This window comes from Aptenodytes forsteri, unplaced genomic scaffold, assembly GCF_000699145.1.
Source record: "Aptenodytes forsteri isolate BGI_AS27 unplaced genomic scaffold, ASM69914v1 Scaffold249, whole genome shotgun sequence".
Taxonomy (NCBI): domain Eukaryota; kingdom Metazoa; phylum Chordata; class Aves; order Sphenisciformes; family Spheniscidae; genus Aptenodytes; species Aptenodytes forsteri.
The window spans coordinates 1933321-1959425 of record NW_008796188.1 but is presented as its reverse complement, the minus strand read 5'-3'; the positions used below and the strand labels follow the sequence as shown (position 1 = coordinate 1959425).

Here is a 26105-nt window from a genome sequence, read left to right as displayed (position 1 = left end):
CTCCCCCCGCCGGGGGGGGGGGCTGCCATATCCCAGCCCTGGGGCGCAGCTGCAGCATTGCTCCTGCCTGGCTAACGGGAGCCAGCTCTTATCTGCTTCTTGAGAAAAATCACACCCATGGAGTCAGAAACAGGATCAGGGCAGTGAGAAGGTTGAGCCCCCATCCTTGGCCTCAGTGGGGGGGTGAAATAACCGAGCAAACACGGTAGGGAAATGTGAGACAGAGGCAGGAAATCACGCCCCGGTGGCACAGAGCAGGGAACAAAGCAGCTCTTTAACCCCTCTCAGCCCCTCACCGTGGAGCCTGGCTGGAGTGGGAGGTACACGGGGGACTCAAAATCCACCCATTTGGGACAGAAACCCAGCACAGTATGCTCCGCACCCCCGCAGCCTGAGCGCAGCAGCCGGGTCTTACCTGGCTCCTCGATAACATAGAGGATGGACTTGCCGCTGGAGTCCTCGTAGTACTGGAACCGCACCACGCAGTCGTCCTCGTCCTTGTAGGTGCAGTTCACGGCGTCCTTGCCCCTGTCGCCTGCCAGAGCGAGAGGCTCAGAGCCCCCCACGCTGGGGGATGCACACATGGAGGGAAAGCAGACAGTATACGCAGCCCCCCCCCCATTTCCACACTTTAGGGCAGGGGTTTGGGTCTCCTCTCTTACCCAGTTCCTGCACCGTCTCGATCTCATCGCGGCACATGCGGCTGCAGGACTGCTGCTCCATCAGCACTCCCCGTTCAAACTTCTTGCACTCCACGCAATCCCTGAGGAAGAGGAGGGAGGTACTGTGAGCTCCTCCATGCTCTCCCCAGGGAAACTGTCACAATTTTTGGTCTCAGGCTGCGGAAATTGCTGCAATCCCAACCGAACCAGGCTGCAGCTGGTGAGAGCTCCTGCCAGCACCGCTGCCAGCTCCCCGATGATGTACAGCCTGTCCCACCTCTCTGCCCTCTCTCACTTTTTGATGGTGCAGGCATCCGGGCACGTGGGACACTTCTCGCAGGTGTCACCGTAGGAGCCGGGCTGGGTGCAGTCGCACTTGCCGCAGACGCAGGAGCCGTGGCCGCTGCACACCAGCCCATTGCTGGACATGCACGTGTCGGTGCGGGTGGTGCAGTTGCAGTAGTCACCGGTCCAGTCTGAGTCACACAGACAGTCCCCGCAGTTGCACTGCCCGTGGCCTGGGGACAACCCAGAGGGCATCAGGACCCTCAAGTGTCCCCATAGATCTCACTAGCAATCACCCATATGGGATGCCCAGGTACCCACAGCAGCAGCTCCACCTCTGTGGGCACGGCAAGGCAGACCAGCCACCCAGGACAACCCCTTTTCACCACCCTTGGGGTGGGGGACGCAGCAGCTCACATCAAACCTCAACCTTCGCCACGTCCCCAACACTCCTCTTATTCCACCCAAACAAGAAAACGCTACCAAATTTCAGGCTAAGCTGCCCCAGCTCTGGCAGGTTGGCAGCAGCAGCTGGAGATGCTCAATCAGATCCATCTCTGAGCTAGTCAAGCTTTGGCTTTGAATTTCAGATTGAGTCAGGACATCTGGTCAAACCCCCCAAATCCCACTCATTTCCCAGCCCCGGACCAGGCAGGGGAAGCTGACTGCTGGGAAAAGCCCAACATGCTCCGCACGCTCGCCGAGACTGGTTTAATCAGACAGACAGACTTGCTCAAATCCTGCCAAAGCCTGGAGCTATTTGGACTGCGGTTTGATTTCAGCTCAAAGACAAGACACGGTGAGCGGTGGAAATGCCGTGGAGCCGGCACGTGCCAACCCGTCCCAAGCCCCGAGTGCACTGGGGCTCATCGGGAATGCTGCTCCCGGCAGGGGATTGGCCGGGCACCGTCCCCACCACAGCCTCGGGGGCAATGGCATGAGAAATAAATGTATTATGATTAACATTATCCCTGTTAATGAGGAACTAGGACTTAGTCACAGGAAAATAGTGCCGTGCTGGGTGACAAGGCGTGGAAACAGACGGGGAGGCTGGAGAGAAGTGGCTCAGTGGGATGGGACTGATGCCAACAGGGTCAGACAGATCGGGTTAATTAACAGCTCGCCCAGTCTGGGGGCAGTGCTTCGTCATCACCCTTCGCCCGCAGGATCTGGCGGCCGTTGTGCAAACAGGCAGTGGGAGCAGGGACAGGCGCCCGGCTCCCTGAGGGCACTGACTGTTCAGGATGGGGGAAAACCCCAGCGTTTCCACCTCTGTTATCAACAGGCTGTTAAGATAAAGGATCAATCCCAGCAGCACAGAGGCAGCTGTGGGCCATGAAGTTGGGCTGGGGGGCAGGCGGGATCCAAAAAACTCGATTTGGGGACAGTGGGGAGCAGGAACTGAGTGTCATCTGGCCAGCAGGTTTCATCTCACCCAGGCTGGGCTCCAGCAGAGCGGGATCAGCTTTGGCCACCGATGTTTTCCTGGGTATTTTTGAGCTTGCAGCAGGAAAGCGGTGGCTTTTTTGGCACTGTGTTAGCAGCCGCCTTGCCTGGGCTCATGGAGGGAGGCTGGGGATAGGAAAAAGGGTGGCTACCCCTCTCTCGTTCCTCCCTTGAATCACTTTTGGGGTACTCTGCTCCTGGAGGGGATGTGCCACAGCCTCATGCCTCAGTCCTGGGTGCTGCCACCCCTCTCACATCCCCTGAAAAAACAAGGGGATGGGGCAGAGCGCTGGGGTTCGCTCAGACCTCCAGTGCTTACTGGAGACATGGGTGGGATAAACCCTAGATGGGGGTTCCCGATGGGGAAGAGGCCCTGGCACATCAGGACACGTGAAACCACACCTGGGACTTGGGATGGGTGTTTTGCAGAGAGGGGCTCCTTCCCCGGTCCCTGGCATGGGAGGAGTACCCATGGACCTGGCCCTCTCTCCCCAGTACTGTGAGCAGCAGCAGCCGGGGCTGGAGCGGGGGAGTCTGGTAGCACATGGACGGGGGAGTCTTCAAGAACTGGGTGGAGGATAAAAATTGCCTCTCCCCACCCCTCTCCCTCCACCCTGGGGCTTTCTCCTGCAGAGCAATACCTCTGATGTGTCGGGGCTGGGATTCGAGCAAGGTTTGCCCAGTCCCTGCCCTGCGTACCCCAGAGCTGCTTCCCTGGGTGCCCACTGGCCACCCCAATGGGACTCTTGAGTCCAAGCAGGGACTGAGGTCTGCTTTTAACCCTTGGAGCCCATCACCCTGCCATGGCTTTTGGGCACAGAAGGTGGTACAAGCTGCCAAAAAGGGAGTAATTCCCCCTGCCATTGCTTCAGACCTATGGCTGGTCCAGGGAGAGCCATGGCTGAGCAAGCCAGAGCTGGGGACAATGAATGGGACAAGCTCCAAAATAGCTGGTGTCTCCCTCATCCCTGAGTATGGGCAGTGCAAACGCCCTGAGCTGCCTCCCCTCCAAGCTCAGCACTCACCTGAGCACATCTGGCCCTTGAAGCGTACGCAGGAGAAGTCGTCGCACTCACAGTACTTGCCCGTCACCTTCCCAAAGTCGCTGCTGTGGCACACACACTGCCTGCAGATGCACTCGCCGCGCTGGCTGCAGAGGGGCTGGCCCGGCTGGGGGCTGCAGTTGTCCTGCTGCGAGGGGTTGTACTCCTCCTCCGAGCACTCGCAGTGCGAGCCCAGGCGCCCGGGGTTGCAGCGGCACACGCCACACTCCAGCGTGCCGTTGCCTCGGCTGCAGGACGAGCTGTTGGCCTCGGCTTGGCTCTCGCAGGAGCAGTCGCAGTTGAAGTTCACCACCACTGTCAGGCTGTCCTTGAAGCCCACGGGTTTGATGGTGAAGGATTTCTGCCGCTCCCGTGGGCACCCCCGTACCTTGGCCTCGATGCTGAAGCTCACCTGGAGGGCAGAGGGATGTGTCTGGGTGTCAGTACCCCTGGCACGGTATCGGGGTACCGGCTCCAGGCTGGGCTCAGCTCCTCATCCATGCCCAAGCTTAAGAAGCCCAGAAATGGGACCCACCAGGTCTCTTTGTGCTGCTTTTCAAAGCTGTCCCAGCACGGTCAGGGCACCTGCCTGCCAGAGTAACCAGGCTAAATCAGTCCCAAAGCCCATGCGCTATGGCCAGCAGCCCGGGCTGAGCTAGAGGATCACAGAGTCTGCATCCAGCAGACTCAAAAAAGCATCTTCCTCCCTGCACCCACCCAGCTGGACCCCTCTCTCCACTGCAAAGAGCTTACAGCATGCCCTGCAAGGGTCTGTGCCACCCAGGCGGTGGTGGGGCAAGCAGATAGTGCTGGTGGAGAGCATCAGACGAGCTGGCAGCGCTGCTACATAGAGGGGGAGAAAAACCAACCCCATGAACAGGATCCTCACCGTGTCCCCAATCTTGAGCCCCATGCAAGACTTGAGCCCAGGGATGACCTCATCGTTGAGGCAGGTGGCATTGAAGGCCAGGGACAGCTCTTCGGGGAGGTCACGCACCTCCAGCTCCACCTTGGAGCGGATTTTCTGGGGGAGGAGAGAGGAGCAATGAAGAAGACAGCACAGGCTGGGCAGGGCTCAGTCCCAGGGAGGGGTCCCCCGAGCACCCGCAGCGATGCTCCCACGCACATGGGAAAGGAGCCAAGCGCCCTGAGTCTTTCTCAGGACTCTGCTACGTCGTTCCCCATGGGGAAATGCCTTCGAGGATGGGAAGGGGCTGGCGGTGAACACAGTGATCTCCCTTCCCTGGGGTCCCCGCATGCGTGGGTGGAGGCAGATGCTCACAGCTGGTCCAGGGAGGATGCTCGGAGCTGGGGCAGCTGCCAAATCTGTGTGGGCTGCTTGCAGTGTGAAGCAGTGGATATTTTGGGAGGGAGAGAGCTGTTGTGGGGCCATCACACTGCACACTCACCCCGTAGGAGTCCACTATGAGCTGCAGGACGTTGCTGGAGTCTCTGGACAAGGTGCCCACAGTTGTGCCTGGGATCAGCTCACTGTAGTTCTGGAGAAATATCGTAAGCATTGTCTGCTCGCGACGGGTAAACATGCCACGGCTGGGCCAAACCATGTCTGGGCATGTGAGAGCTTCCCAAGGAGCTTTGATAGGACAGGAGGCCACTGGGCTGTCTGGCCACCCATGGCCAGCTGTAAAGGGTGCTCCTCGGGACCCACCAGCCCCCCATGAAGGTGGCTTTGCACAGCAGCTGTTACCTGGTAGAGGCCCACAACTGTATCTGTCACAGCAAATATCAAGTTGATGTTCTTCTGCGAGAGTTTCTCAGTCATCAGGCCCAGAGAGGGATAGTCCTGGGGAAGGGGAGAGGCTATACCCTGGGAACATGTACCCCCAACCACCCTGGTCCCCATCACAGTCTCCAACCAGGGCTGGATGACCTTTCCCATCCCATGAGGACCCCCAACAGGAGCTCCAGGCTCCCCAACCCCACACGTGGGTCAGGGTTTACCAGTGTGGTGGAGGCCGAGTAGAAATTATCCTTGTCAATGTGGCACTGGGCGTCGTTGGGCTGCACGATGCCAGCCAGCCTGCCATCCAGCGCGATGTGGGTCTTGGCGTCCGTGGTGAAGACGAGCAGGTGGGAAGCATCGTTCCTCCAGCCAATTTTCTCCTGCAGCGAAAGGCAGCTCCCAGTCGTGCGGCAGCATGTGCCGAGGGCAGCCCTACGTGCCAGCACCCCGCTGCTGCCTTCACTGCCACCCCTGGTCATGGCTATGCCGTAGGGACCAACCTGCCACTGCAGAGGGAACTGAGGGCAATCGCTCTCGCAGGGAAGTGCTGTGGGGGGGGGTGTGGGCTGTGGAGCCTGGCAGGTGGGCACGGGCTGCTTGTACAGGTGAAAGACAGGTTTTAATTTGCTAGAGTGTTAATCAAGGTGGTTAATGACTGAGGGATGCAACCCCTCCCATCTCCAGCCAAATCAAGGTGCAGGCACAGGAGATGTCCCTTCTGGGCTGGTTACTGCAGGGCTGACATGGGATCATCATCAGTCCCCAAGCACCTGCTCTGCTCCTCTCTCCTTCCAGGACCACGCAAGGACTCTGCTCTTCCCTTGCCTTGGCTACTGGCCTAGAAATGTCCTTGTTGAACATTCACCCTGTCCAGGTCTCAGCCCTGCAGCAGCTCCACCGAGCTTACGGCTTTGTCCTGGTGGGGTTGGGTGGTCCCTGCCAACCCACCAGGCCCAGCCTGACGACCCTCTCCCGGCCCCAGCCAGGCCTTCTTGCCCCTTACGTCGCACACTGTGGCCTGGATGATGGCATCGAAGCCGCCCTCAGGTGCATCGCGGTTCCGTGAGACGCTCTGCTTCCGCACCTCCTCGTTGAAGCGGGTCACCTCATCCGTGAGCGACAGGACATGTTTGTAGCCAAACATAGGCAGGCAGGTTTCCCCGATCCTGCAGGAGGAGAGCAGTCAGGGCATGAGGCTCGCAGGGCTCTTCCAGCTGCCATCCCGCGTCCCATGGTCCTGTCTGGGATGTGCTGGAGGGACCCAACCACCTCAGCAGTGCAAGGACACAGCCGGAGGCTGGTCAAGGACCTTTTAAAAATCAATCACATGTTCTAGCGATGCTGGGCTCAGGTCAGCTCCCAGCCTCTGTCCTGCTGGGAATTTTAGGAGTCGCTTTCTTTGAGCCTCAACATCTCTCCTGAAAAATGGTGGAAAATTGTTTGTTTCCTTAAGAGCTTTTCAGTGACAATGATACTTCAAAGTTTAGACTTGCTCCTCCTCCCTGTGCCAGCAGAACATGCAGTGCAGCAAGGTTTAAACCCTGCCCAAAATCAGGCACCCAAATCCCTGCTGAAATCCATTGCTATGGATTTCCAGCCACGTTCCACTGATGTCCCATTAACTTCTGGCCCTTACAGGACTCCCTCAGCCTGGGACTTACTCATAGCAAGGGTTCGTGATGGCTTGCGGAGGAGAGATATACATGTAGGGGGAAATGGGCTTGTCCACAAAGGCCCCAAAGCCGATGCGTAGGTTGCTGGTGAGCTTGCGCATCTCGCTGGCCAGCTTGGTGCCCAGGTTCTGGATGTTCCTCAGATCGTCCTTCATGGAGTTGGACAGGTCCATCAGGTAGTAGATGTCCACGGGGTAGTCTTCCACTTGACGCACTTGGACACGAAAGATCTGGGAGTCATCTATAATGTGACAGGGCAGCGGAGTGAGAGATCCTCTCCTGGGAGGAACAAAGGGGGCTCATCACAGGACTAGGGAGAAAGTCAGCCTACGGGGTCAGCAGGAACCCAAGGAGGTGGTTTAGAGCTGCTGGGAGGAGAACATCACAGTCAAACAGACACAAAGGGGCAAAGCCCTTAGGGGAGGGTGCTTGCATGGCAGATATGCTGTGCACCCCCTGGAGATGGCAAATATGGCTTATGGCTCCTGTTCTCCAGACCTCTCATTACCAGGACGTGAGCAGATCCTCCTGCTCAGAGCTGACCCCCCAAGCTGTCCTGCATGAACAGCATGACCAACACACGCTGGATGGAGTGAGTGAAACACCCAGCGTGTGGGCAGCAGGTCTTATAGGGATTACCACGGGGCTGCGTGGCTGCTTCGGGCTTCTCTGAGCTCCCAAAGACTCCGAGCATCTCCCGGGGCCTCCCCCATCCCGGTTCCTTCCCTATCCTATTGGCTCCTCCCAGCCCCCTTTCTGGGAAATTTTTAGTGAAACATTTTCCATGGAAACAAAAACCTCTTTAGACAGAACCTTCTGGGGAACAGGCCAGTTTCGATGACTTTTGCACTTCAAAAAAAAAAAAAATGCTGACAACACTTCAGATTGACCTTTGCTTTTTGCCTTTTAAAAGAGACAAAGGTTCTTTCTTGCTGTCCTTTGAAATGTAAGCTGGGGCACAGCTGCAGCCTTCTCAGAACACCTCAAATGTTGAGGAAAAAATCTTTAATTGAGCTTAAATTGTTATTGTTTTCATATTTCCTTCTAAATCTGCATGTCACATTCTGACTTTCAGGAGAAAGTTTCAAAATCTATGAGAGCCCAAAGGGCTCCATCCCCCCTCCAGCTGCATTGCTGGAGCACCACCACGTAAGTCAGGGGTCCCAACTTTGTGCTCAGAGAGCATCTGTTTCTCCTTGTTGAGCTAAAACCATGAGGACTCTGAGCTTGTGGGACATGGGTTGTGGCCCGTCCTACTTATATCCTTCAGCATTTGGTCTTGATTCAAGAGTCAAGGCAGACGAGTCGTGCCAAGCCTTCTCGGTTGGGCAGAGATGGTATCAAGCTGGGGTTTTCTTCTACTGCTTCCAAGGAACAGGGACTTACAGCACTGCACACTGCCTCTGCTCCTCTCCAGAGCAGCACACCTACCTGCCTCCTGCCAGATATCTTTAGACCTAAATAGAACAAGGGCCACTTAGCAGCTACATGTCCCCATTGTGTGGGGGCACTTCAGACTGCTGTCATTCAGATGGGTCAGGACTCCTCTTGGCCAGGCCCAGGGATGTGCACAGCATGCCATGTGCTGTCAGCCACCGATATCTGGCCTCAGGGCTTTAATGAGCACAAGGAACCAAAATTGTTCCTGCTGAGACTGGAAGAGTCATCCACGAGTGGATGGCCAGGGGTGGGCTACGTGTGGGGCAGAGCACGGTGATGGCACCACTCGCTCCGCATTCCCCAAACTGGTTTTGTGACCTTGGGCGAGTGACGTCCGTTAGTTTTGCCTCCTGCCTGGCTTGAAACCCCTCCATGCTGGCAAACAACCGTAACAGTTAATTGGCTCCAGCCTGCCTGGCTGAAACGAGTCTGGGAAATTACAGGGACCTGTTGGCAGTCCAAGCCTGCCAGCTGCTCTACGGCTCATTAGACACAAGCTGACTTCCACCAAAGCATTCAGAGTGCAGCACCAGTGGCTAAAGTCTATAAGCAGCTTTATAAAATAAGCCCGTGCGTTGTTGAAGTTGCATGCCCGTCCTACCCCTTGGGGTACCACAGGATTGAGTCGAGAGACTGAACAGCAGAAATCTGCTTGCAGAAAGCCCGGCTGCCCATTAGGGATGTTCCCGGAGGGTTCGGTGCAGCTCCCAGCCTGGCCTTGCCCCTGATGGACACGAGACAACCTTGGCCAGCGAGGCAGAGCGATGGCTCACTCATCGCTTGAACACTTTGGGTTATTCCCACTGCATCTGCCCTTCCCGTAGCAGTTTGGGGCCTCTTACCCGGCCGCAGGTTCAGCCGTATTTTCTGGGGGCTCATCTGGGTGGTGGTGGAGCTCTCCGAGCCCTTGTTGCTGAGGGGTCGGTCCTCCAGGATGGTTACAGTGCTGGTGGGGAACTCGATGTAGTCCTGCCCGCAGCCATTTTGCAGGAGGTTGGTGCGCAGGTCGCAGCGAGGGAATGACTGTGCCAAGTCCTGCGGGAGAGGGATGTGGTCAGGAGCCAGCTCCCCTGGGAACCCCCGGGGTTATGCTGGGAGAAAGAGAGAGGGCCCCCTTTTCCCCAGAGAGCCCCTGCTTTATCACACCTAATGCAAGACCAGGATAAGAGGCTTTTTGGGGCACACGGTCTCTGCTCGAGGGAGGTGGCAGACAGAGGCGATCCAGGATCAGCACGTGCCGCTGGGGCTAGGAGCGGGTTTGGGTCTGCTGTGCTCCACGGGGCAGCTCAGCAACCCTGCCAAGGAGCAATGGATAATTTATCCCTGCCAACCCCGCTCCTGACTCCTAGCAGTTGGAGCCTCAGGTTTCTTTTAGTTTTTGGCAAAGCTAAAAGGAAAGCCCGTCTACATGGGATGGCTAGAAGAGGGTGAGGTGGGATGTGAACATGGCAGGCTGGGGGTGAGGGACAAAGTCTGGGACTTTTTTTTATTGTTTTCTAATCTTTGGCAGAAGACTAGCCACCTTTTCCGCTGATTTTCTCGACACGTGCCCTTAGAAATCCCGCTGCGAGCAAGGAACAGCCCTGCTGCAGTTGAGCCCGTCGCACGAAGCAGCGCTCGGTTCCTGTCCGAGAACGCTCAGGCTTATCTCCAGCTCTCCAGCTTCCTGCCAGATGGAGCCGGCTGGGGGAAAGGAAAACCAAAAAAGGAGTGAAAGAGCAAAAAGGCAACGGGGCTGCGGGAGAAGCCGTCAAGTGCCCATCAGGGGGAGGAAGCACAAAGTGTGGAGTCACGGTGGGGTTCCAAGCCCTGTCCCTCCTTTCCTAGAAAGCTCCCGGCTCCTCGCCCTTATCGCAGCACATTCAGAAGGGCTCCCGTTGCTTCAGTTTCTCATGAAGACAAATATGGGAAGAATTTCTTTCCCAGACCAACACTGCCAGGATCTGCTGCCGCGTGTTCCAGGCCAGGCAGCAGCCACCCTCCCCTCCAAGAGGTTTCTCCACCTCCCTCCTACAACCCAAATCTTTCTACATTCAAAGTCTTGCAGCAGACCGGCACAGCCTTTCCCTGCAGCAAAGGGGGGTGGCACAAGTCCCGGTGCGGCTGGTTCAGCTCCCTCCCTTTCTCCTGGGAAGCTGGACCCCAACACTGCAGCCTCCCAGCACTGGAGAGGTTCCCCACCCAGGATACCGGCTCCCCCAGGTTCAGGCTGGCTGAACCCAGGAATGAATTTGTGCGTTTTAAGCAAGCAAGTGGAAAAGTGCAAATGGTGTCAGGAGGCCCTGGCTGGCCTACAGCCCTCTGGAAACAGTGGCCAAGCGATAGCCAGAAAATACATCAGCAGGCGTGTTCCTCCCCCGCGGCCTCCCACTCCCACCCTCACCGCCTGGACAGCATGCTGTCGGTGAAGACGACAAGTCATCCCTCTAAATTAGCTCCCTTGCATGCACCAACCACCCCACGGGCTCGCCCCATGGGGCTCCCCGCTGCGGGATGAGGTGCCTGGTTTATTCCAGATCCCATCAATCATCACGTACATTCCTGTCCCAGGCGGGGAAATCACTGGAAAGATATGCAGGTGAAAAGCAGGCTGGGCAGACAGGTTTTTAACTGCGGCACTGGGTGATACCTGGAGATCCAGAGGGACTCCCAGGCTCTCAAAGGACACGTAGCACCTTATGGAATTAACAGCGTCATTCCTACTGCGAGATTTCCATGGAGAGGCTATTTAACCCCAGGGCTGCCTCATTCCCCTTTCCCTGGAGCCCTAAACATCATCATCGACTCAGGACTCACAGGAGCCTCCCCAGCAACAAAATTACTGCAGAAGGCAAAGAAAAAGTTACCATGCCATCAATGGGGCATTTGGCTACAAGGCCCTCACAGCCCCCAGTCTATTTTTTTTCCCTCCAGTCTCCGTAGACTTGCGGGCTCAGCGACTTGGAGACAGCCCCAGGTAGGAGCGACCCGGAGGCAGCCCAGGGACTTCATCCACTGAGACACACCCTGCAGACCCCACTTTCCCATCAGCATGGCCCTGACGGCATCAGCTCTCCATCGTGGAGATGCTGCCGGGGGGTGTGCGTGTGAGCGCGTGTACATGTTCCCACCTCCTCTATCACAAGCCATCCCACAGCTCTGGGCTGAGCTGCTCCCCAGCTCCACCTCCCCTTTGACCACCTCTGTTCCGCTGCAGGGAAGGAGGTTTCAGCTCAGCATCTGCTCAAGCTCCCACCAGGATGGGAAACCTGATAATTTTATCCCCCGATTGCTGCCTCCAAACCCTGTAAGTGAGGGCAGGGCCAGGCAGGGTGCTGGCAGAGCCAGCTCCACCCCTGAGCTCCCTCGCTGCTGGGCAGGGAGGCTGCGGGAAGTCACACATCCCCAGGGCATCTCTGTTTTCATCTCGCAGGCAACCACATACAGCATCAGCTTCCCTGTAGGAGAGCTCCTGGGAGGACCCAAAGCACAGACGTCTCCGCAGATTAAGCCAAAACTTTCCAGCAGCTTCTCTAAATGAAACCCTGGTCTAGCCTTGCCTCCACCTTTCCTCCAAGGGAACCAGAGCAGGTGACATTTTGGGTGGGTGAGATTCTGGAAGATCTGCCACGATAATCTGCAAAGTGATTTGAGAGCCACATCTCAGCGTTAAGGCTTGGCTGACTTTTTCCAGAAGGAAAAGTGAGTGGATGGGCATGTCTGTTTGTTGGTAAGGGTGGTCAAGGTCTCTGAAAAATAAATAAAACTCAATTCTCCTCTGCATCAGCACTCAGTGGGGTCAATGATCACAAGAAACCGCAATGAAATCCTCCTCCTGTCCAAAGCCAGGATGGAGCCGGAGTAACTGATAACCCCTGGCTCGTTGGTAAGGCAGCATGGGTGGGAAAGAGCTGCAGTGGAAGCAGAAGGAGCACAAATAAGGGCACTGTCCCTTTAAAAAAGGGGGGGCAGTATCAGAGACCTCCCCCACCCCAGGGAAATTAAACAAACCCACAGAAAAACCCCTCATTTGCTAAATTAAGACAATGTGGTCCAGATGTTGGAGGCAGAGTTGCTCAGCAGAGTTTGCACAGCCTGGCTCTCCGGGGGCCGGTTGCTGGCAGCGGGACGGCTCCCTCGCTGCTTGTCACGTCTGTCCATGAGCACAGCCCTGAGCAGCACTGGAAATATTTCCTTTTTTGGAAACCTTTGCTGATGTGGAGAAAAAAAAAACCCCAACACCATCACAGCCCCCGCTGCAGCGTCAAGACACCAGCCCAGCCCAGGAAGGAGCGAGCAGCCCAGCCGACCATCACAGCCCCCGCTGCAGCGTCAAGACACCAGCCCAGCCCAGGAAGGAGCGAGCCCAGCCCAGCCGGCCGTCCCCCCCCCCCCCCCCCCCAGGAGAAGGGAGTGAGGTTCCTTATCATGCTGCAAAGTTCAGCCGCTCCTTACGGGAGATAAGATGGGGCACAAGCACCTTAATTCACACCGCACACCGAGATCCTGGCGGTATCTGATGGGTGCAGCAAGCGGAGGCATCCCCTCCAGACACGCACTGACCCCAAAGCGTCAGGCCACGCAGGCACGATCCAACAGCATTTTCCAGTTTGGATCACTTTTCCCCAGGTCTTTTCCCAGTCCCGGTGGGCACCACGGGCACAGCCGCAGCTGGAGGAAGCAAGGTTTCACGGACGGAGAAGCAGAAAGCAAGAAAAAGCTTTGCCAGAAGGGGAACTGCTCCCGGCTGCGATGCCCTGAAGGAGGTTTCATCACCTCTCCCCATCCCGGCCTCACCTCCCCTTGTCTCTGCCCTGGGGCAGCTCTCCCATCCTGCTGGGAAACTCCCTCCTCTTAGCGCCCCATGGACTAGCCCCCAGGGCAGCATTTTTGGAGGGGAGCATGGCAGATCTTCCAGGCTCTCACCCACCCAAACAGGGTGATTTTAAAGCCACAGCTCAGCTCTCACATCTTCTTTAGCTCAGTAACCAAAACCAGGCACCTTGTCTTCCTTCCCCCCTCTTTCCAATGAATAAAAGGCTTTTAAACCCAAACCCTAACTTCTAACCAGTATTTTTTCTTCTTCCCACCAGGCCCCCTTCCCTTTCCAGCCCTTCCAGCAATTAAATTCCTTTAGCCAGAGGTTTACAATGAGTATTCAAGAATCAAACCAAAAGTAAACTAGGTTTTCAAATGTACATTTTTTTGAGAGACAAAGTGAATTCCCAGTGGAAACATCAGCATTTCCCAGCCAGCTTGATGTAGCTCCCGCCGACGCACCCAGATAAGGAGCAGATTTTCAGAGCAAGGCAGAAACGGGCAGCCCGAGCCCCGTGATGTGCATCTTGAGCTGTGGTCAGAGCCAGATGCCACCGAGGAATGTGTTTAGACACGGTGGGAACAGACGGAGACCAAGCTTGCGGCTGTAACACAGGAACCAGCACCCGTCCCACAGCCCAAAGGCTCGCCCCTTCCTACAGTCCCCTGTCCTGCTCGGGGACGTGCTTCAGCCCTGCCCAGCCTCCAGTCCAGCTCTTACCTCTGCAGAGCACCAGGCGCAGAGGGGGCTCACGGCCAGGCACTGCTTGCAGGAGTTCACCCCGCGGGTGGTGCAGATGTTACCCCCTGAAACAGCAAAACAGAGCGGTTATAACCTGCAGAGGCCAAAATCCACACGTGTGCTGAAGTCTCAGTGCTCAGCCAGCAGCTTCATGAGGAGATGCAGCCCCCATCCCACCAGGGCTCTGCTCTAACCCCTTTCCCAGCCCCAAACCCCAGGTGCTGCCTCCTTGCCCCTTTTATAACCACCTCCCCAGCCCAGTACCAGCTGGGCTTCATCCTGCCCAGGACTGAGCATCATTTCCCACCTGCCAGCTCCTTAAAGAGTCCCCCCATCCCTGCAATGTTGCACATGTGTTGGAGTGAAGCCCCCACCACTGGTGGTGGGGACGACGACATGTCCCCTTGTGCCTCCCTGCAGACATTTTGGGGCAGCAGGGAGGGGGAACAGGTGAATTCCCAGGGGCGCAGCACGGTACCCGCCAGCCCCGCCAGCAGCCGGGGAACTGCCACCTCTTCCCACCACCCCTGACCCAGGGTGGTCAGTGCCGCCTTGTGCAGATGCTGAACTCAGCGGCTGGTCTTGGCTTGGGTTCAAATGCAGGGAAGGGAGGGGAGGGAAAGGGCATGAGTCCAGAAACATGCCAGCAGCGGTGTGTGCCGATGCCCCGGGCAACGGTTGGGCTCTGTCGGTGGAAGTGGCAGTGGGGACTCTGGGAGACGCACGCTGGCACCAGTCACGAAGGTCAGAGGCCAGCGGGTCTGTGTGGGGGATTAAAGGGCCCCCAAATGCCCGCAGGGGCCCCAGGGCAGCGCTGGGGCAGGAGGAGCAACTCCGGCAGAGGCAGGACCGTGCGGCTCTGCGGTTCCCGCTGTCAATGGTCGATGTGGCAAGCGGCTGGGGGCACGGCTGCGGTGGCGTCACCCTCAGCTCTTCCTCCCTCCTGGGGCACAAGCATCTTGGCAGAGTTTTAGGATTCCTCGGGCAGAGCAGACTGCAGCCGTGTGCCTGCTTGGTTGGGGGAATGCTGCAGCCTGGGGAGCCCAGGGGATGCTGGCATGGAGCAGCGGGTGCTGGGGTCTCCCCTTTGCGCTGTGTCCCCCTATCCCTGCCCAGGGCTCTCCCTGGCAGCCGCAGGCAGAAAAAGCGGCGTTTTCTGTAGCCACAGGAAACACAACACAAAGCAGAAAGAGGAAACGGTGAAAGGATGTTGTCAGGTCTTTGGGCAGAACCGTATCGACAGCACCGTGCGCTCGTGTCCACTGGCACGCAGTCTGGGAGCACACGTGTGCATGAGTGTGTGTGTGTGTGTGTGTGTGCACGCGCGCGCAGGGGTTGTGTGTGCAGCGTGTCGTGGACGTGCGTGCCTGTACGAGGGTGGTGTCACGGGCTGAGCTGGACATGCTGCGGCTGTCCTGAAGGCCAGCGGCTGCTCGGGGACGTGCCCCGGGGTGCGGGGGCTGGTGTGCCCCATTGGATGTCTGCCACCCGCACCCCCTGCTCATCCCATACAGGGGGACTAAACTAAAGGCTAAAACCCAACCGCCTGGCTCAGCACCAGTTCTTGGGTTGCATCCGCTCCCAGAGCTCTCGCCATACACCAAAATACCTGGCTGCAGCGTGTGAGGTTGGGAAAGACTAAATTTAGCATTGCCCAAAAGAGCAACAGGTTGATCTCCGGTGCTTTCTGCACCAAGGCCACTTAGCAATATGTTAACAGCAGTATTGCCTCCTGGGGTGGATGTGTCTGGATAGCCGGGGCTGAGTGGGGAGAAGGCAAAAGGCTCCCAGAAAGCAGCAGCAGCACCAACAGTGCCAGCTCCCGCTTCTCACGCCTGCTCCTGCTGTGTCCATGTGAAATCCCTCCTGCCTTGCCAAGCGCCGGTGGCTGCAGCCCAGCGCGGGGCGCGTGCCTTGGATTTGCGCTGTGCCGTGCAGGTGGGAGCCAGTTCTGGCGCGGCTGGCAGCGGCTCAGCCCTCCGGGGATGGCAGGGGCGGCATTACCCTGGCAGCCCTCAGGGACGGGGACGGCCCTGGCAGCTCGAGGTGCTCAGGATTAAACACTCAGAGCTGCCAACCCCGGGGCCACGTGCCCGAACATGGGAACAGCTTCCGAAACTGCAGGTCCCTGGGGAGCCCCGATGCTTTGATACCTGGACCAGCGCTGTGGCCCCTTGGTCAGGGATGGGGGGAGACGTGGCAGGTAGCCGCCTGCCCCATGCCAGGAGCTTCATTGCTTTCCGCTCTCACGTCCCTCCCTGCAGCGGCTGTGTCCAGCTGCTGACTCACAGCCCCAGTGGCTGCAGCCCCAGCTGGGGCAGGGTTATAGCACCCGGTACCACCAGCAACGCTCCTGGCCCAGACTCCTATTTAATGCCAGTGTGGGGTTTGTTCCCTCAGGGGTGGGTTTTAGCTTGCCGTAGGATGGTTTAGTCACCCGGCTCTGCCCCAGCGCCCAGCTTGCTGGGGAAGTGCAGAGCTGACAAGGGCCCCTGCCACCCATGGGTGCTCCAGCCATGCTCCCAGCCAGGGGACGGGACCCAGGGCTCACACCAGCATCCGGGATGTGAGAAGCACTCGTCCAAATCCTATCTCAAACAGGTTTCCACTGTGACTTGAGTCAAGTCCCTTAGCCACTCCCTGCCTCAGTTTCCCCTGTGCAGCGTTAACCCTGGTCTCAGCGAGACCCGGCTACACTGAAACATGATGTGGAGGATTTCCAAGCTCGTGTCTGCCGGCCGAGCTCCTGGCTGCCTCCGCTTCGCCTCCTCATGCCGCGAAATCTGAGCTCTGGGGCTAATGAGCCCCAGGACTGTCCTTTTGGGCTGGAGAGCTCGTCTGCTCCCCAGCATTTGGTACAAATTACCTCCTGCCTGTGCACAGCCTCTGGGCCCCGGTGGTTTCCTCTCCTTCCCTCCTGCCTCTACCCCACAGCCCAGGGGCCCTTGATCTGCTGTCCCCCCTCCATGCGGGAGATGTAAACCCAATTTTCTGGTTGATTTTGCAATGAGGGCCACAAGCCAAGCTGTCCTGCCTGGGCAGAGCAGTGGCTCCGTGGCTGGGGAGCGGCATGTGGGGTTAGATGGGGCTGCAGCAAGGAGGGTCCCTGTGGGAGGGATGCTGCCATGCCCGAGGCTGCCCTGGGGTCTGCCGTCACATCGTGCCACCATGCCCTTGCTGGCAGCGGTGGCTTTGCCTGGGGGGTCCGTGCAGGTCAGTACCTGCCCACTCGGGCTGCCCGAAGCCCCAGCCCGAAGGCGTCTGCCCCAGACTCACGCAGCCCTGTGGTCCCCGTGGTCTCCATCGCCCCATGACCGAGACACGTGCCTGGGGATGGAGGACCCTTCCCCAACCTCCAGCACCATACAGAACCATTCCTGGCTGCACTTAACCTGGGGCTGGATGGAGCAGGGCCATCCCTTCCCCCTGGGAAGGGGCCAAAATCCCCCGGGTGCCAGCGGTGATTAACAAAGGGCAGTTATCACCATCCAAATATGCTGCTCGTCCCGCTGCGAGCAGGCAGCCTCACCCCCCTCACGGCGGGGAAACGTCTCTATTTTGGCATTTCCAGCACTGCTTGCGTGGCTAGACACAGGGTGCGGTTTCGGGAGGGCTTTGCGGGAGGGAGGTGGGGAGTGGGACCCTTGGGTGATGTGGGAGCAAAAGCACAGGTGGAGGAGAGCGGAGGATGCTGCAGCTTGAGGCGCTTGAGCCCCTTCAGGTTGTGGCCCTGTGAGTGCCCAGCACTGCTTCCCAGGCTCAGGACACTGCCTGGCTGTGAGCAGGTTAACAAGATCCCAGCGCAGCCTAAACTAATAAATTCTGTGGGTTTTAGTTCCTTTTTAAATTTTTTTTATTTTTGGGGCTTGTTTTTCCAGCCATAAAAACTAATAAACCGAAGTACAAAAGCTGCATTTTTTTACTACGAAAGCAGCTGGTCTCATATAATGATCTGAGCCTAAAGACTCAGGCTTTAAAAAGAAAAAGAAATACAGGGAAACGGGAGATAAACTGGGCAGCACGGGAACCACCCGCCTCGGGCTGGGCAGCGCTGCGGCCCCGAGTGAGGTGAAATGATGCACTCGAAATACCCCAGACGTCTGTGGCTGAGCATCACCCTTCCCTGGCTGGAGAAAATTACTCAGTCCCCAATCTGCACTCCAAATAACCTCCTCTATGTACCACGTGAGCCAGCCACACACTTTGTTTTTTCCTCCTCTGCCAATTTGAGCAAGAATGTGCACACAGAACCCTCGGTAAAAATATTTTAGAAAACTCAAGAAAGACACAAACCATACTTACATCCTCTCTGGCCTTTCTGGATTTGGGCTTTTCTGGCTGATCTGCCCACGCCATCCCGGGACCGTGTCTTTTTCCTGAACCTCTTCCCTGTCTGCCAGCGTCTTCCCGGAGAGGGGATGCCCCAAACTGAGCTCAGCTGATTACAGGCACCGACGCACAGGACCAGAGAAATCACCTGCACACACCCAAACTGCAGCTCTAGAAACTCAAACTCTTCCAGGGGTTATCCTATGTCCTGTACTGAGGACAGTTCGCTCCGGCAGCAGATCGGAGCCTCAGGCTGTTCCTGAGAATTCACCAAAGTCTGGAATTCTTTAGACAGAACAATGTTGCCTGAAACTCCCTTGAGTCTGGCCTCAAAAACAATGGGACTGATTTATAAATCAGGAGCTGAAAACACCAGCACCATTTTGCAGTTTCAGGATTTACTCTGAGCCCCGGAAACACACCTGGGGAGGAGCTAATGCTCTTCTAGGCTTCTTCTCCATGCTTCAGACATTGGAAATTTTTTTAAAATGCAAACTGCATTTGTCCTGAAATCACCTGATGCCAGAAATCAGAGTTTTTAAAGAAAAGCACCAAAATAGCATGAGAAAAAATAACACAAGACAGCAATGCTGACTTAAATACCCTCCATGCCCTTAAAATAACACGGATACAGCGACTACCTGCCCTGCAAACTCCCTCAGCGTATTTTCTGTTTATTAAGGACGGAGCCCAAGTCACACCCCAGTCCTTCCATTTCAAACCAGTACCCGGAGCCAAACACAGCGTAGGTAGAGAACATAAACTTGCCACACCCAGTGCGAGAATAATGCACCAAACCCTGTCTTGACCCTATAGCATCTTTGAGGAACCCTCCTGGCCCTGACCCAGCCGAAGCCCAACCGGCTTGAGCGGTGCTTTGTATTTGGGAACCACACCGAGGTTTCAGGCTGCCAGGTCCCCCTCCGAGCGATTCCCCTGGGAAATCGCAGACCCTGGGAATGCGGAAAGTCCTGGGATTTGGGGAAATAACAGGCACTATAATCACTAAATGACCTGGCTTTAAGCAAGCGACAGTGCTACGTACGGGCTGTAAACCTACCCCAGCTGCCAGCAGCGCAGAGCACAAGGATCCCGAGAGCCACGTAGAGTTTTCCCATCTTCTCCTCCGAGCCCCGAGTGTGGGGGGCTGCTTGGACCAGCCCCGCTGTGAGCGATGGAGAGCGGCTCTGGGGCAGCCGGAGGTTTTGAGCAGTCCAGGAGATGAATCATGAGTCTGGGTGTATGACACACGTGGTGAGCGGGGCCGGCCGGAGGAAACTGCGCTGGCTCATCACTCAGTTTTGAGTCAGGGAGTGCCCCCGCCCGCTCTGCCTGCAGCTCCTCATGGTTTTTTTGCGCTCTCAGCTCAGACAAGGACCTAATAAACCCCGGCAGCAAGTACACGGCACTGGTGACCTACAGCCCTGGGGCTGGTAACAGGCTCTTTCCCATAGGCTCTTTCGCCTGGGTTTAATTCCTTGCAAAATCTTGCTCACTCCCTCCTTTTATTAACTCTTGCATGAAAGGCAGCCTGGGTTTTAAACCCAGTCTGAGCTGCCTCTGAGTTCAAGGATTTAAGGGGAAATAGATCAAATACATACAGATAGGAAAGTGTGGGTTCTCAGCTCCCCTCCCCAGAGCACTGGTGCAAATGGGAATATCTCTGCTGAAATGGAGCTGGGAGCTGAGTGAGACGCAGCCAAGAATTGGACCCGGTGAAACCAACAGTTTGGGTATAAACCTGGATGTTGCAAAGGGAGGGAACTTCAGCTTTGGGTCGGATAATTTGGACCTGATTTTCTTCTCTCTTGTACTGTTTTTTCCCCTCTGTGTCCTCAGAAATGGAGCAAATGCACTGAGCAAGTACAGGGAGTCGGATCTGCACAAGAATTGTCCCCGCTGAAATGCCGGAGCTGCTTGAGGGTGCCTCCCGAAGGGGTTTTATAAAACTCTTGTTCCCCTGCGATACCAAGGTCCTTCTCAGAGATGGGGAAACTGAGGCACTCAAAATATGGGCTGGGCAGCAAAAGGGAGAGAAGGACTGTTTCCCTGGAGCCCTGGGCTGCTCCCTCCCATCAGATGACAGGGGTTGGGGACAGTAATGACAGAACTCTGGATCAGGACAATCCAACACACAGAAACGCCAGGCAGCAGAAAACGAGCCCGTGTGGGTGCCGAGAGCTGCAGCCGCAGCCTGGCGGTGCCGGAAGCTGCAGGGCGATGTGCAAGGCGCTGACGAGAACCACAGCCCCACGCCGGGAGAGATGGGGATAACGGCATCTGCCCCAGAGCCGTACGGCTCTCAACGAGAGATGATGGTGTTTGCCAGGGTGAGATGGAGATGGGGGCTCAGCCTTGGGAGCCGGGGACTTTTCTTGGCTTTAAAAATTTTGATGCCTCTTTGCTTCCCCACTCAGCCCCACCTTCCCTGCGGGGTGCTGCTGCCCTCCCGCGGCTGCGTGGGCTTCGCTCAGCGGGGGATCATTTTCTTCCCGGGATCCAACTCCCTCCCCACGTAATGAGGATTTGGTAAAGGGGACTAGGAGAAGCCCATTGACCCTCACGCAGTGTCCAAAAGGGCTGCACCTTGGCTGGGACATCAATACAAACCCCAAACCTGCTTCCTGGGGGGCTCTAGGTCTCACCCTGCTCCAGATCCCAGAGCCGTCTCTTACCGCAGACCCCATTAGCCAGTTCTAGGGCATCCAAATTCCTGCTTTTCCTTCACGGGTCCTTCTCTCCCTGCCTGGAAATGCTGTCTGTGTGGCCCTTCCCTGTTGTGCAGGGTTTTCTGGCCATGCGGCAGCCTGTCCCTGTACCACCCCGTGAGCACATCTGATGCTTCGTGGAAGGCACGATGAATTTGTCTACGTTTCTATAGAGAGAACTGTGGAAGCCCTGCTTGGCTCTGCACGCCCCACAGATCCGACCTGCCATCGATCTTGCAGGCCCTCTTCGCTGGGGGACTCATCCTGCCAAGCAGCTGGTTGCTTGAACTAGCAACTGCTGCAGGCTCCAAAGGGACACACAGCGCTGTGTGTCCTGAAACTCCCTGCCCAGAATAAACTGGGATACTCCAGCCCTTGCTTCCAGCATGGTGCAAAAACTTTGAAGAAGAAGGAAAAGTCACAAAATGAAGTATTTGACCAGCCTGCACCTGCCTGAGCTCTCGTCCTGCTTGAGGACAAGGATGGCATGAACTTAATTCAGCACATTTGGACTGAATTTCCCTGCTGACTGCAAGAAGGTGCTGCTTGTCCTGAAAACATCGCCGTGATGTTAACTCTGGGCACTGTGTAATAGCTAATGGCATGCTCTGGGTGTTGAAGTCCCTGTTTGGATTAAGGCAAGAAGCAGGCAGGGGTGTTTGAGAGCTGAGCGGCCCCAGGGCCCCGGCTGCCCCATCACAGCAAGCTGTGACCCAGGAGCGGTGGGTGCAGCAGCCTGAATCCGTGCTCGGGCGTGCGGGGAGAGGAGAGGCTGGAGCTGGAGCCACCAGAGGGAGCAGAAACTCCTTCAGTCTGGGAGCGAGCCGGGGAGAGGAGCTCCCACCCGGGCTGGGGCACTGGGGATGCTCTGGTTTCCCGTGGGGATTTTTCCTGGCCCTCAGGTTAAGCAGGAGCAGATGCTCTTGTTCGATCAGGGCTTTCCACCTCCCTCCCGCAAGTGCTTCTGCTGCAAACTGCCCTCACAGACCGGGCAGCCCCTCAGGGAGAGAAACGCCACGTGCAAAACAAGGAGGAAAAAGCAGCAAGTAAAACCCAACCCAAACAGCTTTTGAGCCCCTAAAGTCACAGCAGCAGAACAGGGACACAGGTCCCAGCCACCTAAAAGGAAAATCAGTTGACACTTTCTCCACCAAGCCACCCGCCATCCTCAGCCAGCCAGCCGCACGCTCCTGCCTTTAGTGGCAATGTATCAATTCTCATTTAGGTTTATTAAATCCCCTTTGAGGGCTGGGCAAAGAAAGGGAGCCAAGATATACACAGATAAATCAGGACAAGGTCCCCACATTGTGGCTCGAGAGTGATCTTTCTATGCCATCCAGATACGTTTCCAGGCAAATACCAATGGGCAAAGCCGGGAAAACCGGGACATGGCAGTTCCACAGGCACAGCCCTGGGACGGGCAGGGTTGGGACTAAGCCAGACACGGCTGGACACCCCGACTTATGCTTTCACTTTGGGAGCTTACACAGACAAGGAGAGGGGAGCGATGATGAAACTTCCCCTGGGATTCCCTCGGTGGGGCTGAGGGGCCCAAGGGAGAGGGTTTGCGATGCTCCAGCCCTGGGTGCAGCAGTGATGCTGCTGTAGGACCCAGAGCTGGGGACAGGGCAGGAAAGGGGTATCGGGCAGAGATCAGGGTGCAGCATCGCAGTGCTCCCCTTCGAAGGGGCTAAAGAAGCAGGAGAGGGAGAAGAGGGAGACAAAGGTGCCCGGGGAGGAAACCCCCAGCCCGAGGAAGACAAGGATGCAGAGAGGGGGATGGATCCAGTTCTCATCTGGAAGCACAGGACAGGCATCACTGAGCAGAGCTGGGGGTGGACCAGGCTGGATTGGGCCAGCACTGCTCTAAGAAGGAGTGGGTGGCACAGAGCAGCAACTGGGGATCGGCGAGAGCGGCACTGACCTGAGGCTGACGGGGGCCTGCGTGGGGGGGGACAGGGACCTGCTAGCTGTCCAGGATGAACACCGACCTTGCAGGCTGGTTTCGGGAGCAGGTGGGGGGGCTGGGAGGAAGGATGAGTTAGGTGCCGCTCCGCAGGGCCTTAGGGGTCAGCCCCCGCCTGGGGGTGGCACAAGGGTGGGTGTGGGCACCCCTGGCAGGGCAGAGGGGGGGTGCACACGCGTGGGGAAGGGGTGGGCAGCCTGGGTGAGCGTGGAGGGGGAGGAAGGCGGTCCTGGGGGGAGGCTGGAAGGGGGTGGAGTTGCTGTTTTTTCTTTGAACACGGTGAAGACTTTAGCTTGGAACTTGCATTTGTGGAGCTCCCAGCCGGCAGGAATCAGCTCTCCCTCCTGCAGTAGAGCCCCCAGGGGAACGGGCTGCGCCGCTCCGCTGCCTTGTGCTTCGTTGGAACTTGCATTTGTGGAGCCGGCAGGAATCAGCTCTCCCTCCTGCAGTAGAGCCCCCGGGGGAACGGGCTGCGCCGCTCCGCTGCCTTGTGCTTCGGGGTGGCAGCTTCGGGGCAGCGGCGAGGGCGGGAGGCATGGGACGATCTTCAGCTGTCTTCCTCTCCCCTGCACCCCCTTCGCCTTTTCTCTCTCTCTCTTTTTGCTTGTCTGGGGGCTTGTGCTAACACTGCTTGTGCCAAGGATCCGGGAGCGAGCCATCCCTCGGCTGCACAAATTGGCTTCCCACCTGCTCGCAGCCTCGAGGAAGTTTCCCCTCCATCCGAGGTGTTGTGGGAAGCAGAAAGGCAGGAGGTGGCTCAGAGCCCGCCGGCCCGCGGCGCTGAGCCCTGGCATGTGAGGGGTGGGCAGGGGGACAGCAAGCTTTCCTCTTGCCTTCCCTGGAGATTTGGGATCACGCACAGACCATGAATGGATCCTTTTTCAACCAGACTCTCCTAGAGCAGGGAGCTGACCCCAACAGGACCCAGGGCTTGGGGATGCTCATGGCCTGCTGCAACGGGACCGGCTCGGTGCTGGCGACTGACGGTGGCTCCTCGGTCCTGGCGCCCGACGAGAGGAGCCTTTACATCACGCGGGTGGTGCAGATTGCTGTCCTCTGCGTCCTCTCCTTGACTGTGATGTTCGGCATCTTCTTTTTGGGCTGCAACTTGCTCATTAAGTCAGAGAGCATGATTAACTTTCTGGTGAAGGACCGAAGACCTTCCAAGGATGTGGGAGCTGCAATCATGGGACTTTACTGAAGCCACCGGGCTTTTGTAGGCAAGTGAACTGTCTGGACCTGGTGCTGAGATGCACGTTCCCATGTGTTTGGGGCAGCTGGGGGGGGAGTGGAAAGGGGGGGAGGGGTCTTTTAATATGTCTGTGTCCATGGGAAAGCAAACCTGCGCTTCCCAGTCAACAAACTCTGTCGTGGCGAATGGGGAAATCTCCCCAGAGTTTTATGAAGCACAATAAATGACCAGCATCATGTTGCATGCAGAAATGGCTTAAGTTTTGCATGAAACTTGCAGAAACAGTGATAATGTGCAGATCTGGACTCTTTTCTGCTGTTACCTTGGATACCGCTACCTGGGATTTGGGGCTAAAAAAAAAAGGCAAATAACTCACTACAAAAAGAAAACAAAAAAACAAACTAAAGGGAAAGCAAAATGCATGGCACGGACCACATCTTTGACCACGGGGCAGGGGAAGGGAAGTGCCGTGTGGGTCGTACAACAAAATCTGCATGCTACAAATGTGTCAGTCTGTTTGTATTCCGGACCTCAAGCATGCATCTTCTGGTAGTTTTGTAATGGGGAAAGCATGTTCTTCCTTATTTTTCTGAGCTATCCTGTTAAATAAACTGGTACTTTCTTCTTTCACACTATGCTGAAAGAAGAAAAGAACCCAGATAAATACAAAACCCCACTCCAACCCCAAAACAAAAGCATGCTTGTTTTTGTACACAACAGCCTTTTATCAAGTGCTATATTGTTACAGTCCTTGAGGTTTTTGTAGTTTTTTGAAAACTGGTGAACATTCAGGAAAAAAAGAACCTGTTTCAAAAGAATTTTGTGTTGTCTTCATTTTCTTTCTCTGTGCGGAGTTCAGGTATTTCAATCCTAGTTCCAGATATAATCATCTCACCTTCCAATTGAACTCTAATTAGAGGTATTTCTTTAAAGCAGAAACTACCACACATTTTTCACAGGCAAGTATCAGTTACCACTAGCAAATAAATTCGTCAGGAACTATGTATTTCAGCTTGTGTTAAATACCTGCACAGTACTGAAGCAGAGATTCATGAAGATGCACTTGCAAAGCAAGATTTCAGCCTCCGAGTTAAAATCTCCAGCTCCTCTGATCCTGATGAGCTGTCAAAACTAAATTATGTGAGAGGAGGAGGACTCCTGACCTTTGTTCTGTGATGGAATTACAGCTCTGTCTGTGGGTGTGAGATGGAAATAATTTGAGTTTTGTTGCGCCAACAATATTCCTGCTGGGTCCACTTCTGTAGTGGGAAAGCAATCCTGGATACTGGAGGAGCTGATGATCTGATCTACTTGGATGTAAATCCAGAAGAACAGCTCTCTGCCTTTCCCAGGAGGAACAAGATTAGAGTATGTTTTGTAATTAATCAGTATTTGCTGAGCACCTTCTTCAGGGTTCCCACAGGGTATTGGTGGACTAAACCCGATGCAGAGCAGGACTAGTGCAGCACTGGCACTGGTTGCTCCCACTAACCTGTTGTCTGTAATGCCTTAAGAGCACAAAGACAACGTGGCAGCAGGACCAGAATTTGGGATTTAAAGCTCTGAAATGTCCCGTTGGTGCCAGTGAAATGGCTGAACAGGCAGGGCTCTGTTTTTTGTGAGCAGCTTGTAGGTCTGCATACCTGAGCAGCCTTCTCAGCACGGAGGGTTTGCTGCCCTGCTGGCAGATACAAAAGTGGCTTCACACAGCAGCGTGGAAGAGGATTTTGGTCCCTGCTGCTGCAGGGGGTGTTATGGCCATTGATCTCTTTGCATATGAGTGCAAACCGCTCCCACTGTGGGAGCACAGCCTGGTCACGACATCAGGGTGAGATGCAAATAACCCCAATGCATACGATGACCCAGCTCTGCAAACACTTAGGAGTGTGCCTCCATGTATAACTTAAATGTGTAACCGCATCTTCAGGTCATTGTGCTATCAGAGGACAGCCCAGATGTACTCACTAAACTCCCATCCAGCTTCTGCTTTAAGCTGGCATTTGGTCCCTCTTGCTAATCCATCCACCAGCCACGGCCCCAGCACAAGGGAGAATTCAGAGATGACAGAAGAAACCTTC

At 56.3% G+C, this 26105-nt stretch overlaps 2 protein-coding genes across 2 annotated transcripts in view; one reads left to right on the top strand and one right to left on the bottom strand.

The window, feature by feature from the left end:
* The window catches only part of ITGB3 (integrin subunit beta 3), a 21428-nt gene extending 2149 nt beyond the window's left edge, over positions 1 to 19279 (bottom strand). The window contains exons 1-13 of the mRNA XM_009287885.2: positions 19222 to 19279; positions 13812 to 13897; positions 9136 to 9328; positions 6842 to 7094; positions 6184 to 6346; positions 5399 to 5560; positions 5145 to 5240; positions 4846 to 4935; positions 4326 to 4460; positions 3419 to 3848; positions 958 to 1180; positions 663 to 763; positions 416 to 535 (exon numbers count right to left, since the gene is read on the bottom strand). Of these exons, the coding sequence (XP_009286160.1) occupies positions 416 to 535; positions 663 to 763; positions 958 to 1180; positions 3419 to 3848; positions 4326 to 4460; positions 4846 to 4935; positions 5145 to 5240; positions 5399 to 5560; positions 6184 to 6346; positions 6842 to 7094; positions 9136 to 9328; positions 13812 to 13897; positions 19222 to 19279 (2110 nt within the window). The remainder of the gene's footprint in view (positions 1 to 415; positions 536 to 662; positions 764 to 957; positions 1181 to 3418; positions 3849 to 4325; positions 4461 to 4845; positions 4936 to 5144; positions 5241 to 5398; positions 5561 to 6183; positions 6347 to 6841; positions 7095 to 9135; positions 9329 to 13811; positions 13898 to 19221) is intronic.
* Positions 19280 to 23700: 4421 nt separating this feature from the next.
* On the top strand, positions 23701 to 24845 carry RPRML (reprimo like). The gene has a single exon (XM_009287883.1). The coding sequence runs from the start codon at positions 23701 to 23703 to the stop codon at positions 24034 to 24036; it is 336 nt and encodes a 111-aa protein (XP_009286158.1). The 3' UTR covers positions 24037 to 24845.
* The last annotated feature ends 1260 nt before the right edge of the window (positions 24846 to 26105 follow it).

Coding starts and splice junctions, on each gene's coding strand:
- RPRML (XM_009287883.1), top strand. CDS start 23,701: ATGAATGGATCCTTTTTCAACCAGACTCTCCTAGAGCAGGGAGCTGAC.